This window comes from Aquarana catesbeiana, linkage group LG07 (assembly GCF_042186555.1).
Source record: "Aquarana catesbeiana isolate 2022-GZ linkage group LG07, ASM4218655v1, whole genome shotgun sequence".
NCBI classification, from domain to species: domain Eukaryota; kingdom Metazoa; phylum Chordata; class Amphibia; order Anura; family Ranidae; genus Aquarana; species Aquarana catesbeiana.
Genome location: NC_133330.1, coordinates 303,342,097 through 303,357,661, shown reverse-complemented (window position 1 = coordinate 303,357,661; position 15,565 = coordinate 303,342,097). Strand labels below are relative to the sequence as shown.

At 42.1% G+C, this 15,565-nt stretch overlaps 1 protein-coding gene across 1 annotated transcript in view; it reads right to left on the bottom strand.

The window, feature by feature from the left end:
• The window catches only part of COL24A1 (collagen type XXIV alpha 1 chain), a 418,688-nt gene that overhangs the window by 64,067 nt on the left and 339,056 nt on the right, over positions 1 to 15,565 (bottom strand). Inside the window, exons 41-43 of the mRNA XM_073593602.1 lie at positions 7,223 to 7,276; positions 6,519 to 6,575; positions 1,085 to 1,138 (exon numbers count right to left, since the gene is read on the bottom strand). Of these exons, the coding sequence (XP_073449703.1) occupies positions 1,085 to 1,138; positions 6,519 to 6,575; positions 7,223 to 7,276 (165 nt within the window). The remainder of the gene's footprint in view (positions 1 to 1,084; positions 1,139 to 6,518; positions 6,576 to 7,222; positions 7,277 to 15,565) is intronic.

Genomic DNA, 15,565 nt, shown 5'->3' with positions numbered 1-15,565 from the left:
ATGAATTTCGATCTGGAAGTTTAACCACTTAAAGACACTTTTTCTGACACTTGTTTCTTACAAAGTTAAAAATCAGTATTTTTTGCTAGAAACTTACTTGGAACCCCCAAACATTATATATATTTTTTTAGCAGAGACCCTAGAGAATAAAATGGTGATTGTTGAAATATTTTATGTCACACTGTATTTGCGCAGCAGTCTTTCAAATGCAATTTTTGGGAAAAAATACACTTCAATGAATTAAAAAAAAAAACTAAACAGTAAAGTTAGCCCAATTTTTTTGCATAATGAGAAAGATGATGTTGTGATCTTTATTCTAAGCGAAAAAAATTGTGATTCTCATTTTAGTCAGAATCGTGCAGCTCTAAAGGACAGTAAACTGCTCCTTTGTTTAGAAAGTTTATCGATCCCTGCCTTAGATCATTGTTTCCTAAAGTATGGGTCGAGACTCAAATTTGCTGTGTTGTGATGGGTCCCCACACAGTGGTGTAGTAAATGCAGCCTAGTTTGTCCAAGCACAAAATTGGTGGCAAGTGATACAGTATAGCACACTTTATTTATCTGTGATTCAAATTGTATACTACCTAAAATGTAGTCTACAAATAATGCAGTTTATTCACCACAGAAAATAAACCATTGTGAGGCAAAAAGTCACCAAAAATGTAAAAAATAAAAAATAAGGAAGACTGTACGTATTTTTTCTTTACTAAAGCTTATAGAAAATGGTGAAGAGTGCTTGCAATGTGTTATATGGCCATTGTTATTTGTCTTTGTATAGCTTTTTGAACATTTTGCTAATAATTCTTATCCTGGGTTCCCGTACGGTAACGATTTTCCTAATTGGGTCCTCTGATTAATACGTTAAAAAATCCCTGCATTAGATGGTTGCACAATAGCCTCCTTGAAGTGTATGCACGCTATAGGTACACACAGCTGTAGGTGCTGAAAAAAGCATTGCATAGCAGTAAAAACAGATTAGTAAGACATATAAGACAAGTTTTCAATACGCAATAAAGATATTGTTTCCACAGCTATCATAGAGGATGTGGAAAAAAAAAACGAATCTCTGAACATGTCTTCGTACCTTATAGCCTTCATCTCCAGACTCTCCCCGGTCACCGCGCTCTCCAGTAGGGCCCTGTGTTGAATAAGATAAGATATACATTTTAATTTTGTGGGTATTAAAGCACACATTCATTGGTATTATATATAAGAAAAAGTCGCTTAGGTAAAAAAAAATATTGTTTATATTAATATAGACTTTGTTGAGCAGGGTTCATCTAAAGTGACAAAGTAAAATGAATAGCAGCCAACAGGCACATACAGAGCAGTCTGGAATACTTCAGGTGCTGCGAAAAAAAAAAAAAAAAAAAAGACAGCTCCTCAATCAATATAAAACTAGAATGGCGCACAGTGGGAGGGATAATTCAATAAATGCACAATTTCAAACAAAATTCCCTGGCACTCGGCCCCACGAGCCAGCATAAGGATCTGTCTAATCTATTTCTAATAAAAGAAAAATACCTACATTTATAGAAAGCTACACACCATGCCAAGGCATCTCTGCATTGTGCAGTTTACACTAATCTATGACAGAGCAGGACACCTATTAAAGTATTAAAAAACTAAGATCAGGATTAAAGTGGTTTTAACCACTTCAGCCCCGGAAGGATTTTCCCCCTTAATGACCAGGCCATTTTTTGCGATACGGCGTGGTCGTGCAACGTTTTACCCAAACAAAATTGATGTCATTTTTTTGCCACAAATAGAGCTTTCTTTTGGTGGTATTTGATCACCTCTGCGGTTTTTATTTTTTGCGCTATAAACAAAAAAAGGCTGACAATTTTGAAAAAAAAAAAAAACTATATGTTTTACTTTTTGCTATAATAAATATATAAAAAAAAAAAGTAAAAAAAAAAAAATGTCTTCATCAGTTTAGGCCAATATATTCTTCTACATATTTTTGTGTAAAAAAAATCGCAATAAGCTTATATTGATTGGTTTGCGCAAAAGTTATAGCGTCTAAAAATTGGGGATAGATTTATGGCACTTTTATTATTATTATATTTTTTTTACTAGTAATGGCGGTGATTAGCGATTTTTTTAGCAGGACCTCGACATTGCAGCAGACAGGTCGGACACTTTTGACACTTTTCCGGGAGCAGTGACATTGAAACAGCGATCAGAATCAGAGCTATAAAAATGCATTGATTACTGTATAAATGACACTGGCAGGGAAGGGGTTAACACTAGGGGTCGATCAAAGGGTTAAGTGTGTCCTAGGGAGGTGTTTCTAACTGTGGGGGTAGTGAACTAACTGGGAGTACAGAGAGATTGCTGTTCCTAATCACTAGGAACAGACGATTACACTGTACTCACACTGTACTCCCCTGACAGAACATCGCGCCTGCCGGCCACGCGCATCGGCTCTGGTGCTGCGTGCGCCCGCTGTATCTATTACATGAAGCGCCGTACCAGCACCGCGATTCATACAATAGAGCCGCCTTGCCGCATTGTAACTGCGGCGGCTGATCGGCAAGTGGTTAAAGGCAGATGGATTTTTTTTACCTTAATGCATTGTATGCATTAAGGTAAAAAATCTTCTGCAAGCAGCGCCACCCTCAGTCCCCCCTAAGTACATACCTGAGTATGATCTCGATCCAGAGATGAAAATTCAAAACACTAACAATAACATACAAAGTCAAAGCCAACTCCGCCCTGAGCCGTTCTCTCCGCTCCTCTCAAGACCTCCTGCTCTCTAGCTCCCATGTCTCCTCCTCCCATGGACTTCTCCAGAGCCTTTCCCATTCTCTGGTACTCACTACCCCAATCTGTCTGAATATCTCCTACTCTGTCCACTTTAATGCGATCCCTGAATACATAAAAAATGTATTCAGTGAAGCCTATCCTGCCTTCAGCTAATAAACAAATCTTCTATTTCAGATCATCCCTCAAAGTTATTACCTTTTTGTTCCACTAGCCCCTTCCTAGTAGATTGTAAGCTTGCCGGAGCAGGGCCCTCTTTACCCTCTTGTTCTGAATTGTATTGTTGCTGTATTGTCTCCCTTTATATTGTAAAGGGCTGTGCAAACTGTTGGTGCTATATAAATCCTGTATGATAAAATAATGTGCACAAGAGCAGAGGCTTTCTCAGCTCTGGCTCCCACTCATACAGAAGTGGGAGCCATTGGCTTCTGCTGCTGTCCATCACAGCCAAGAGGGAAGAGGGAGCAGGGAAGAGGCGGGGCCAACCCACGCTCTGTGTGTCTTATGGACACACAGAGCTGGCTCGGGAGCAAGCAGGCATGAGTGCCCCCATAGCAAGTGGCTTGCTATGGGAGCACTAGGCAGGGGGGGGAGGGGCCAGGAGCACCAGAAGAGACCCTAGAAGAGTAGGATTGGGGCTGCGCTGTGCAAAACCATTGAATGGAGCAGGTAAGTATGACATGTTTTTTTATTTAAAAAAAAAAATAAAAAGTGAGCCTTTAGAATCACTTTAACTGTAAGCACCCTATGATACATATGCAAAGAAAGCCCAATTCTTGGAAAGAAACACTCAAGTCTTGTGGTGTGCATGCAATAAATGGTACAAACAAAAAATATTTAGTACCTATGCTCAGATAAAAAAAAAAAAATGCTTCACATATGATTAGGGCTGGATTTTGGCATTCACAAAGGATTTAATCCTCTTAATTTTGGGATACATGATGCAATCAGTAAGAAGGCTTTACTGTGCTACACACTGATTCAGTAGGAGGGCTTTTTGATTGCTTATTCCTTTCTGTATGGTTATACTGTCTCGTTGGGTGCCAAACCCTGCTCCATAGAGGCCACGGTTTCCACGCACTGCACTGGTAATGGCCAAAAAACAGGAAAGCTGTATGCAGTTTGGAATAAATGACTCCACAATATTAGGCTATATATTCACTATACACCAGCAGTTCTTGATGTGCATCTGACTGATGGCTAACAAAGAAATGGTTTGCATGGATCTGCTCACTTTCCTGAAATGAGGAAATATCCTTTTATTTTTGGGATATGTGATGAAATAAGACATGTGAATACTTTCTGTACTAAGAAGGCTTTACTGTACTATGCACTTATTCCGATGGAGGGCTTTTTGATTGCTTTATTCCCTTCTCACCATAACGGTATGGTTGGCCTTGTTGGGTAATTACATACAAGTATGAAGTAACTGAAGTAACTGTCAAATTTCCAGCATTTTTGTTTGCTCAACTATCTGAGACATCTAAAAGGTTTATGCACATATGGACTAGATATTGGACTGTTATACAGGACACAATATTTGTCTTTTGTTTTTTCCATCTTTTATCTAGTCTTATTTTCGAACCTCTATTACCTAGGGCTATAGAAGGTGGGTGTAGTTTCAATCAAATATGGGTGTGGATTTTAAAAAGTTGGGATGTCCATTATAGCCATTATTAGATATGGTGATTTGGTAACTTTAAGCAACCAAGATTTTTTTTCCCCCTTCCAGATAACAAAACAGAATTGAGATTGTCCAATATGGAAGTCCAGACATATAGTTTAAAGTTTTATCATATTGTTACACATGAGATTCCAAGATTATCAAAGCATAGGGGAAAGAGGGATGCAAGGAGAACTCAAGGCAAAAGTCAAAATCTAAATGTATTATACTGTGTGCCTTACTCTAGCTTCACGCATCCTCCATGTGCTCATTTCAACACCTTTAACTCCTGAAATCATGGTAATGGCACTCATCCATCTGCTGAGTGACTTCTTGTAAAAAGTAGAGCTAAACTCATCAATTAAACATTTAACGGTTTTAAAAAACCGTTACAGACCTGGTATACCAGGAATTCTGTCACATTTGCTTGTGTTCTCAACCAAACTATCAAACCATCAAATGGCTGGTGTCATAACGGATCACATGTGCGGAATTCTGGCAATTGCAGATCAGAGGGTATGATGGCAGCCTCCTTGGCTGAAAAGGATAGGAGGGTTTAGTTCCGCTTTACGTTCCACTTTAAGTCACCCCTAATCTCCCAGCCGCCTTTTTTTAACAGGTATTCCAGCATTCTGATTGGCCAATGAAGAAGGATTAGCACATTGATGTCTTTATCCTTTTTCCCAGAAGCGGCCAGGCCATTAGGGGCACAGGGGCACCGCCCCTTGCAGGGCGCCGGACTCATAGGTTTCCGTTTTTTTTTTAAAGCCACATAATTAGAGCCTGAGGCTCTAATTGGCTTGAAAAAAGGTTGGGCTCAGGGTGCAGAGCACTGCGCCCCCGAACCCACCCACTTGTGACAATAGCGAATTAATATTTGCTATTGTCTTCCAGTTTCTCCTCCCGGCCAAACTGGACATGAGGCGAATCGGGTTGGCCGGGAGGAGAAGCCGAGTAAGCAGTGGAGGGTTGAGTGCGGGGGGGTGTCACCATGGAGGGGCTGAGTGCAGGGGGACCACCACCATGGAGGGGCTGAGTGCAGGGGCGGGGGGACCAACATTGTGGAGGGGTGAGTGTGGGGGACTGTCACCATGGAGAGGCTGAGTGCGGGCGGACCTGGGGGGATTTGATTGCCAGCCCCTCAAAGTTTAGCACCAGCCGCCACTGATTTTCCCAACCCTCCTGTGAGCAATATCACTATGCAAGAGTGACAGCAATGTGCAAAGAAATACAATTCTGATTTGTTCAGACTGCTGCCCTTCTCCCAATCTGCATGTTGCTGTTCAGGGCACTGCAGAAGGCTAATATCAAAATATCAAGACCAATTTAGGCATTTCTACTAGCTGTGCTTAAAAATACATGCAATGATTTTCTTAAAGAGTAACTCCCCTTTTGTTGAGCAAAAAACATCCCCCTCTGGGTGATCTGTGTACACTGCAAGGATTATAACAACCTTTGTTGCAGATTCCTACCTTTTGTTATTCTGAAGTAATCCCTGTATGTTCCTCTGAGCCTCAGTGATGAGTGAGTCTAATGGGAATGGTTTCATAATTATCTATCAGGTGTGCACCTGCAGGGCTCTAATGAGGAAATCTGCTGGGCCTGCTTCCCTTGTTCCTACTGGGAGTGTCTCACCAAAAATTACATTTTTGTTGCAGGGGATGCCTGAAATCTGACTATCTTAGGCAGACTTCTGTGAAAATCAGTGAGCCAATCACACAAGAAGGAAATGATGTTTCTGGGGAGTGGTCAGTACACATTCTGTGTACAGAACACCTCCAGGTAGCCATATTGCATTGCTTTCTCAGAAAATTACAGTGGCTACAGATTGAAAAGGAAAGGTAATTTTTAATAACATTCGATTACAATATGACTTGTGTCGCAATTGTATATGCTATATTATTTTTTCTTTATTTGCTATTTTTTTCCCCATGAAAGTGGAGTCACCCTTTAAATTAACACATAATTCGGTAAAACAGGGTTTACTGTACATATTTGTCTAACATTACTCTTTAGTTTTCCAAGGTATAACTTGAAAAAATCATTCAGTATATTGCCTAATACAAAAGTGCTTTAGAGAAAAACCTACTGGTTCACCTGGGGGTCCCTGTGGTCCAATTACAGTACTGTCTTCACCAGGATAACCCTGCAAAAGAAACATACAGTATAGAGAAATGTAAGTGGAGTTTGTTCCCAATCCTACTGAATGTCATTATTTAAAGGAGTTGTGCCAAAACGAACGCACGTTCGACTTCACGTATGACATTAGGTGATGAATAATCCTTTTTGCCAAAAATATCAAATGAAAGCAACTTAGAAACAGCACACATTGTGTACATTTTTCTTCTATCCATCATTGTAACAAATAAATGTTATATCCACACCAAGAGGTTGTAAGTTGAGCAGAATACAAACAGTACAATTGGTTGGTCTGTCCATTGCTTGCTTGCCTGCTGTTGACTCCTAAAGCCTGCTCTACAAGGGAGGGTTATAACCCCTGTCAGTCTGATCCACAAACATCTCCCTTCTCCTCCTCCACCAAAACCAAATCACTGTATCATTTGTAGGTGGTGAAGCTCAATTTGGAAATCATTTACAGTGTCTAAGACATAGAGGTATGTTATATTTATCCACCAGTCAGTAAAGTGTCAGTGAGTACTGGCAACTGTTTTTACTATAGCATAAAACTGCCTCCATGGGAACCCCTTCACAAGCTACTCTATCAGTCTTTAAACATGGTTCGCTAAAAATAAATGCATACAGTGACCAATACTCATGGATATGAACCATTACCTTCTCTCCTTTAGGCCCTGCTGGTCCAGGTGGTCCTGTTTGGCCTTGATGACCCTAAATACAAAGGCAATACATTTACAATTCAGTAGTACCTACCAATAATAATCCAAATATGTTCAACCAATTAGCACTGGTATGATTCCCTTGTCCTTAAGGGACAGCTGTATGTTTAATCTTTTTTTTAAGTCTGTTCAATATTAATTTCTTCAGCACTGACACTATAGGCCTGAACAGATTGTAAATTGGACGAGGTACACAGGTACACAGAAGAAATCTCCATTGGACAGACTGTACACAATAGAGGAGGCCATGCTTTACGCATGGGGAAGGAGGGGGGGCTGCATGTTTTTTTACAAAGATAAACTTTATTCAACGTCATTGTTCACATGTCAGTTTACAGCATAATGTACATGAATTAATGTATTGATATGGTTACAAAAATATTATTCACAGGTAAATGTACTATCAACAGCCGTCAAGTATTCAACAGAGTTTGGAAATTATGGTTAGTAGACCTCTACCAGGAGAACTCCCTCACCCAAACCAGTGAGTTTGGAATAGTTGCGATAAAAGGGGTTTCCCCAAGGGGAAGAATAGGGGTGGGGGGTGGGAATGAGAAGCAGGGGGAGAGGAAGGGGGGTAAGGGAAGGAGGGGAGGGGGAGGGGGGGAGGGAAGGGGGGAGGGGGAAAAGAGGGGGGGCATACGCATACGGTTCCTGGTTCGTGATCCGCCCCGCCCCATAGGGGTCGAGCTAGGAGTCTGCTTCTGGGCTAGTTGGAGATACCTCCAATGGCAGGGATCCCCAGGAGTCTATCCATGAGGATCATATCTTGTCGAATTTACTCTGACAATTCCTGTTAATATATGTTATCTTATATAGAGGAAATACAGCATTCAGGGTATTCCTCCAGGTGGTGATGGTGGGCGGCCCCCCTGGATTTCCATCTCAACAAAATCTCCCTACGGGCGTGGTAGGTGGAGTTTTGTGTATTTTCCCACACTAGGGTCAGTGGTCACATTCAACAATGGGGGCTGCATGTTTAGTGTACATTGGCTTGGTAGGTTAGATGGGTGGCTTAGCTTTGGATAAAAGTACATACGTACTTTAAGAAAAAACTCTACCCAAACTTACAAGCTGAGTGGAACTTCGTAATAAAACTTTAAACAGGCCAGTGCTTTCATTGGATTCTACCAATCTGAAGGTTCTTTTGCTTTCTTAACATTAAGCCTTATAGTGGGAGTAAACTTCCATGTATGATGTTTACCTGTAGGTAAGCCTATAATAGGGCTTACCTATATGTACAGGAAATATCTCCTAAATGTGCAGTTGGTTAAAAAATAACCCCTGCAAGGCAATGACATAATGTGCTAGTATGCATCGCATACTAGCACATTATGAGAAACTTAGCTTAGAATAAAGCCCTCCAGCGCCGCACTGTCACCACTGAGAGGGCTGACATCTTCCCCCGTGGCCTCTGGCTACATGAATGCCCTGGGGCGCAATCACGTCACTCCAGCATGCGGGAGGCGTCGCTTAAAGCATAGGCTCTATAGGTCCAACACTGTAAACTGAACGCATTCAGAGCGCTTGTGCCAGTGACGTTGACGTCACCAGCTACATGCACTTTTAATATCTCCTAAACAGTGCAAGTTTGCAAGTTTAGGAGATATTCACAGTACCTACAGGTAAGCCTTATTATAGGCTTACCTGTAGGTATAAGTGGTGTAACAGAGTTTACTACCACTTTAAATTTAAGAAGCTACTGCTCAAGCCCAAGAAACCAATAAGAGGGACTGAGCTTAGCTGCCCTTAGCAGTTATGAATTGGGAACTCTCTACTGAATAAGCCCAATTATTCTTCACAAGACTGTACATAGTGGTTTTCAGTTGCACTAATTACTTACACATAGAACCATGTGCTTTTTAGCTTTAGTAAAACAAGATTTCCAGATATTCCCCAATGACATCATTGCACTTTACTAAAGGTCATTTCTCTGTTTGCTGGCAGAGCAGACAATGGACATAGGCACTGAAGTTTATGTATTCTCTATTATGTATTCTCTATAATGTAGTGCTTACTAAACTATTTTCAGCTACCAATATCATTCTACTACCAATAGCAGGTGGCACATAAAATATACGGAAAGAGTTTGTAAGGTTGTATATGTTCGACTGAACGTTTTGCAAAGACAGACAGTGTTTTTGATTTACAAAAACTGCAGAGTATAAAATCTGGTGCATCTGTGTATGGTAGCCAATAAGCTTCTAACTTCAGCTTTTTCAATTAAGTTTTAACACAAAAAACCTTTAAGATGATTGGTTTCTAGGCAGAGTTGCACCAGATTTTGCACTGTTCAGTTTTAGTAAATCAAGTCAACCCTAGTATCCCAACTGGGTGGTAGAGTGTAGTTTGGTGATAGTTGGTGTAGTTTGCTGAATAGTATGGTTGGCACACAAGCACTGCAATGGTTGGGATGGTAATACACAAATGAGCAACTTTAAGTAAACGCTACTTTAACCACTTAAGCCCTGTACCATTTGGCTGCTTAAAGACCAGAGGACTTTTTACAATTTGGCACTGCGCTGCTTTAACTGGTAATTGCGCGGTCATGCAATGTTCTACCCAAACGAAATTTGCGTCCTTTTTTCCCCACAAATAGAGCTTTCATTTGATGGTATTTGATTGCCTCTGCGATTTTTATTTTTTGCGATACAAACGGAAAAAGACAGAAAATTTTGAAAAAAATTGTATTTTCTACTTTTTGTTATAAGAAAAATACAATAAACTCAATTTTAGTCATACATTTAGGCCAAAATGTATTCAGCCACATGTCTTTGGTAAAAAAAAATGTCAACAAGCGTACATTTATTGGTTTGCGCAAAAGTTATAGCGTCTACAAACTAGGGTACATTTTCTGGAATTTACACAGCTTTTAGTTTATGACTTCCTATCTCATTTATTGAGGTGCTAAAATGGCAGGGCAGTACAAAACCCCCACAAATGACCCCATTTTGGAAAATAGACACCCCAAGGAAATTGCTGAGAGGCATGCTGAGCCCATTTTTTTTTTGTCCCAAGTGATTGAATAATGACAAAAAAAAAATTATTTTTTACAAAAAGTTGTCACTAAATGATATATTGCTCACACATGCCATGGTTATATGTGGAATTGCACCCCAAAATACATTCAGCTGCTTCTCCTGAGTACGGGGATACCACATGTGTGGGACTTTTTTGGGAGCCTAGCCGCGTACGGGGCCCCAGAAAACCAAGCACCGCCTTCAGGATTTCTAAGGGCGTAAATTTTTGATTTCACTCCTCACTACCTATCACAGTTTTGAAGGCCATAAAATGCCAAGATGGCACAACACCCCCCCAAATGACCCCATTTTGGAAAGTAGACACTCCAAGCTATTTGCTGAGAGGCATGTTGAGTCCATGGAATATTTTATATTTTGCCACAAGTTGTGGGAAAATTACAAACTTTTTTTTTTTGCACAAAGTTGTCACTAAATTATATATTGCTCACACATGCCATGGGCATATGTGGAATTACACCCCAAAATACATTCTGCTACTTCTCCTGAGTGTGGGGATACCACATGTGTGGGACTTTTTGGGAGCCTAGCCGCGTACGGGGCCCCGAAAACCAAGCACCGCCTTCAGGATTTCTAAGGGCGTACATTTTTTTTCCTCACTACCTATCACAGTTTCGAAGGCCATAAAATGCCAAGATAGCACAACCCCCCCCCAAATGACCCCATTTTGGAAAGTAGACACCCCAAGCTATTTACCGAGAGGCATGGTGAGTATTTTGCAGCTCTCATTTGTTTTTGAACATAAAGAAAGAAAAGAAAAATGTATTTTTTTTTTTCTTTTTTCAATTTTCAAAACTTTGTGACAAAAAGCGAGATCTGCAAAATACTCACCATACCTCTCAGCAAATAGCTTGGGGTTGTCTTTTTCCCGCAACTTGTGTCAAAATATTCCATGGACTCAACATGCCTCTCAGCAAATAGCTTGGGGTGTCTACTTTCCAAAATAGGGTCATTTGGGGGGTTTTGAACTGTCCTGGCATTTTATGCACAACATTTAGAAGCTTATGTCACACATCACCCACTCTTCTAACCAAAGACAAAGCCCTTTCTGACACTTTTTGTTTACATGAAAAAATCTTTTTTTTTTGCAAGAAAATTACTTTGAACCCCAAACATTATATATTTTTTTAAAGCAAAGGCCCTACAGATTAAAATGGTGGGTGTTTCATTTTTTTTCTACAAAGTATTTGCGCAGCGATTTTGCAAATGCATTTTTTTTTTAAAAAAAACACACTTTTTTAAATTTGAATGCACTAAAACACACTATATTTCCCAAATGTTTGATGAAATAAAAAAGATGATCTTAGGCCGAGTACATGGATACCAAACACGACATGATTTAAAATTGCGCACAAACGTGCAGCGGTGGCAAACTACATACAGTTTTAAAAGCCTTTAAAGGTTACCACTTTAGATTTACAGAGGAGGTCTACTGCTAAAATTACTGCCCTCGATCTGACCTTCGCGGTGATACCTCACATGCATGGTGCAATTGCTGTTTACATATGACGCCAGACCGACGCTTGCGCTCGCCTTTGCGCAAGAGCAGGGGGGGGGGGGGGGCAGGGGTGTTTTTTTTTAATTATTTATTTTGCTTTTTTATTTTATTTTTAAACTGTTCCTTTCATTTTTTTAAATAATTTTTATTGTTATCTCAAGGAATGTAAATATCCTCTATTACAGCAATAGGTAGTGACAGGTACTCTTTTTTGAAAAAACTGGGGTCTATTAGACCCTAGATCTTTCCTCTGCCCTCAAAGCATCTGACCACACCAAGATCAGTGTGATAAAATGCTTTCCCAATGGCGCTGTTTACATCCGCCTATGCCGCCTATACACGGTCGGACTTTTTAGTTACAAAAGTCCGACAGCCTGTCTGACAGACTTTCGACAGACTTTTGGCGGACTTTTGACGGACTTTCTAACGACCGGACTTGCCTACACACGGTCACACCAAAGTCCGACGGATTCGTACATGATGACGTACACCGGACTAAAATAAGGAAGTTGATAGCCAGTAGCCAATAGCTGCCCTAGCGTCGGTTTTTGTCCGTCGGACTAGCATACAGATGAACGGATTTCTGGGTCTGGCGGAGTTACGACGTAAAGATTTGAAGCATATTCCAAATCTAAAGTCCGTCATATTTGGGACTGGAAAGGTCCGCTGAAGGTCCGGTGAAGCCCACACACGATCGGATTGTTCGCCGGATTTGGTCCGTCGGCGTCCGTCAGACCAGTCCGGTCGAAAAGTCTGACCGTGTGTACGCGGCATAAGTCATGAAATGCTCCTAGCTTCCGGTTTCTTAGGCCATAGAGATGATTGGAGCCATTCTGGTCTCTGATCAGCTCTATGGTCAGCTGGCGGAACCACCGGCTGCATTCTTAGGTTCACTGTTGGGACAGGAGAGCCAGAGAAAACCATGGAAGACGGTGGGGGGGGGACATTCCCTTCCACTGCTTGTAAAAGCAGTCTAGAGGCTAATTAGCTGCTAGGATTGCTTTCACATGAAAGCCAACCGCTGGCTGAAAAGAATGATACCAAGATGATACCTAAACCCGCAGGCATCATTCTGGTATAACCACTCAAAGTCCAGCAACATACCAGTAGGTTGCTGGTCCTTGTTGGGCATATATTGCGCAGCCTATGGGCTGAACGAAAAAAGAGATTGATCGGTGGGTATGCCCACCATTAGAATACCTCTCTCCATCCACCCACTTCTAATGATGGGCATACATGCACCATTTTGTTTTGAAATCACCTCCTACAGTGCTGGAGTCACGGCTTTATGTATTGTGGGAGCAAACACTGTTGCTGTCAAGATAAATAAATCCGCACTGCAACTGAATGGTGTACCTGCTAAGCAAATGATGGTTAACAATAAAACAAAGTAACATTACAGTATACCAGTAAGACATACCATACCTGCAAAGCAAATACAAAAAAAATAGTAAAAAATAAAACATATTTAACGCAATCTGTGCCTAAAATATATATATGCCAAAGCATGGGGGCATCCGCCCCAAAAGTTATGAGCAAATCGCTCCTCCACCCCTGCTGCCCCCATGCTTCAGCATATATGCTCTTTTTTTTTAACTGTGGTGGTGAAATCACCTCCTACAGCTCTGGAGTCACGGCTTTATGTATCGTGGGAGCAAACGCTGTTGCTGTCAAGATAAATAAATCCGCGCTGCAGCTGAATGGTGTACCTGAAAAAATGGTTAACAATAAAACACAGTAAACAGTAAAGTATAAAGAAATTCCATACCTGAAAAGCAAACATGATAAAACATAATAACAATAAAACATTGCAGAACAGAATACAGTAAAAAAGAGCAGAACACTAGAGAGAGAATAGAGAGAGAACAATAAAACGACAACTATTTTTGTTTTTTTTAGTATATATATTTTGTTGTGTTTTTATTTTACTTTTTTTTTTTTTTACACTTTTATTTGTAACTATAACTAACTGTAACAGTTCGGTTCCAGGTTCGGTTCTCTCAAAATGCAATGGCATCTTGGGAGACCCTGTAAAAGTGTGTCTAGTCTGTGCAGTGCTGTACCCTACGCTAAAACTCCACTAGTGTATGGTAGCGTTCAAAACATTCACCAATGCAAAGACCAGGATTGTCAGGTCAGGAGGGACAATAATAGCGGGTGTCACGCCTATATCCACGCTTGCTACAGACACGACATCTTCTTTGGGGGGCTTGTTGGGTGAGGGTACTCAGGAGGACATACGGAAAATGCCTCTCATGCAGCCGGCTTACTGCATTTGGATTGGGAAGGTGAGGTGGAGCACCGTCTGGAAACAGAAGGGCTCTGACGATCCCTTCCTGGAATTTAAGGAAGGATCCAGTCCGTCCTGAAGCTCTGTATAGCACATGAGCGTTCAGCAAAGCCAACTGAAATAAGTATACAGACACTTTTTTATACCAGCGTCTGGCCTTACGGGCAACTAGGTACGGCGCCAACAACTGGTCGTTGAGGTCCACCCCTCCCATATTTCGGTTATATTCAGGCCCGGATTTACTCCCTTTGCCGCCCCAAGGCCGGGTCCTTCAATGTCGCCCCCCCCCCCCCCCCCACCACCATTCTTGTCCTTTATCGATGACTGCTACAATAGATCAATTAAAAACATATCTCCACACACAAGAACACTGAAAATAACTGGCTTTAATTGTACAGACTAGAATACTTCAGGGTAAGCGCACCAGGGGTAAGGATTTTTTGTGGGCAATTTTTCAAGGCAATGGCTGGTGTTAGTGCTTCAATCATCCCCGGCACCATGGTTGTTATGGTGTCAGGATGATTGAAACACATTACTTCTATCATTACATTGTAATGTAAAATGAAATAGTTCAACTCACCATAATGCAGAATCATTGGGAGCCTTGAGCATGTCACTTGCCACTATGCCTGCCACCAGATGGAGATGTCACTTGCCACGCTGCCTGCCACCAGATGGGGATGTCACTTGCCACTATGTCTGCCACCAGATGGAGATGTCACTTGCCACGCTGCCACCAGATGGAGATGTCACTTGCCACGCTGCCACCAGATGGAGATGTCACTTGCCACGCTGCCTGCCACCAGATGGGGATGTCACTTGCCATGCTGCCACCAGATGGAGATGTCACTTGCCACGCTGCCACCAGATGGAGATGTCACTTGCCACGCTGCCTGCCACCAGATGGAGATGTCACTTGCCACGCTGCCTGCCACCAGATGGAGATGTCACTTGCTACACTGCCTGGCTGCCACCAGATGGAGATGTCACTTGCCACGCTGCCACCAGATGGAGATGTCACTTGCCACGCTGCCACCAGATGGAGATGTCACTTGCCACGCTGCCTGGCTGCCACCAGATGTTGATGTCACGTACCACGCTGCCTGGCTGCCACCAGATGGAGAAGGGTGGAATAGCGGTGCAGGCAATGAGAGATGTCATCTCTCTCCCCCGCCGCCGCACCGCTGACATTACTTCTCGATCTTTTCAAAAATGGCGCCGGGCAGCGCAATCATGCTACTGCGCATGCGCCGCCCAGCCGAGCACGTACGAGCTTTCCCGAGCCCAGCCGGCTTCAGAACAGCGCATGCACAGTAGTGGGCGGCTTGCAGCCGTCTTTTCTAAGGGCACCGGTGCCCTTAATCGACTTTAACGGGCAGCCTGAAAGGGGGGGGCCACCCTGCACCACTGCCGCCCCGAGGCCTGGCCTCGGTGGCCTTGTGGCAAATCCGGCCC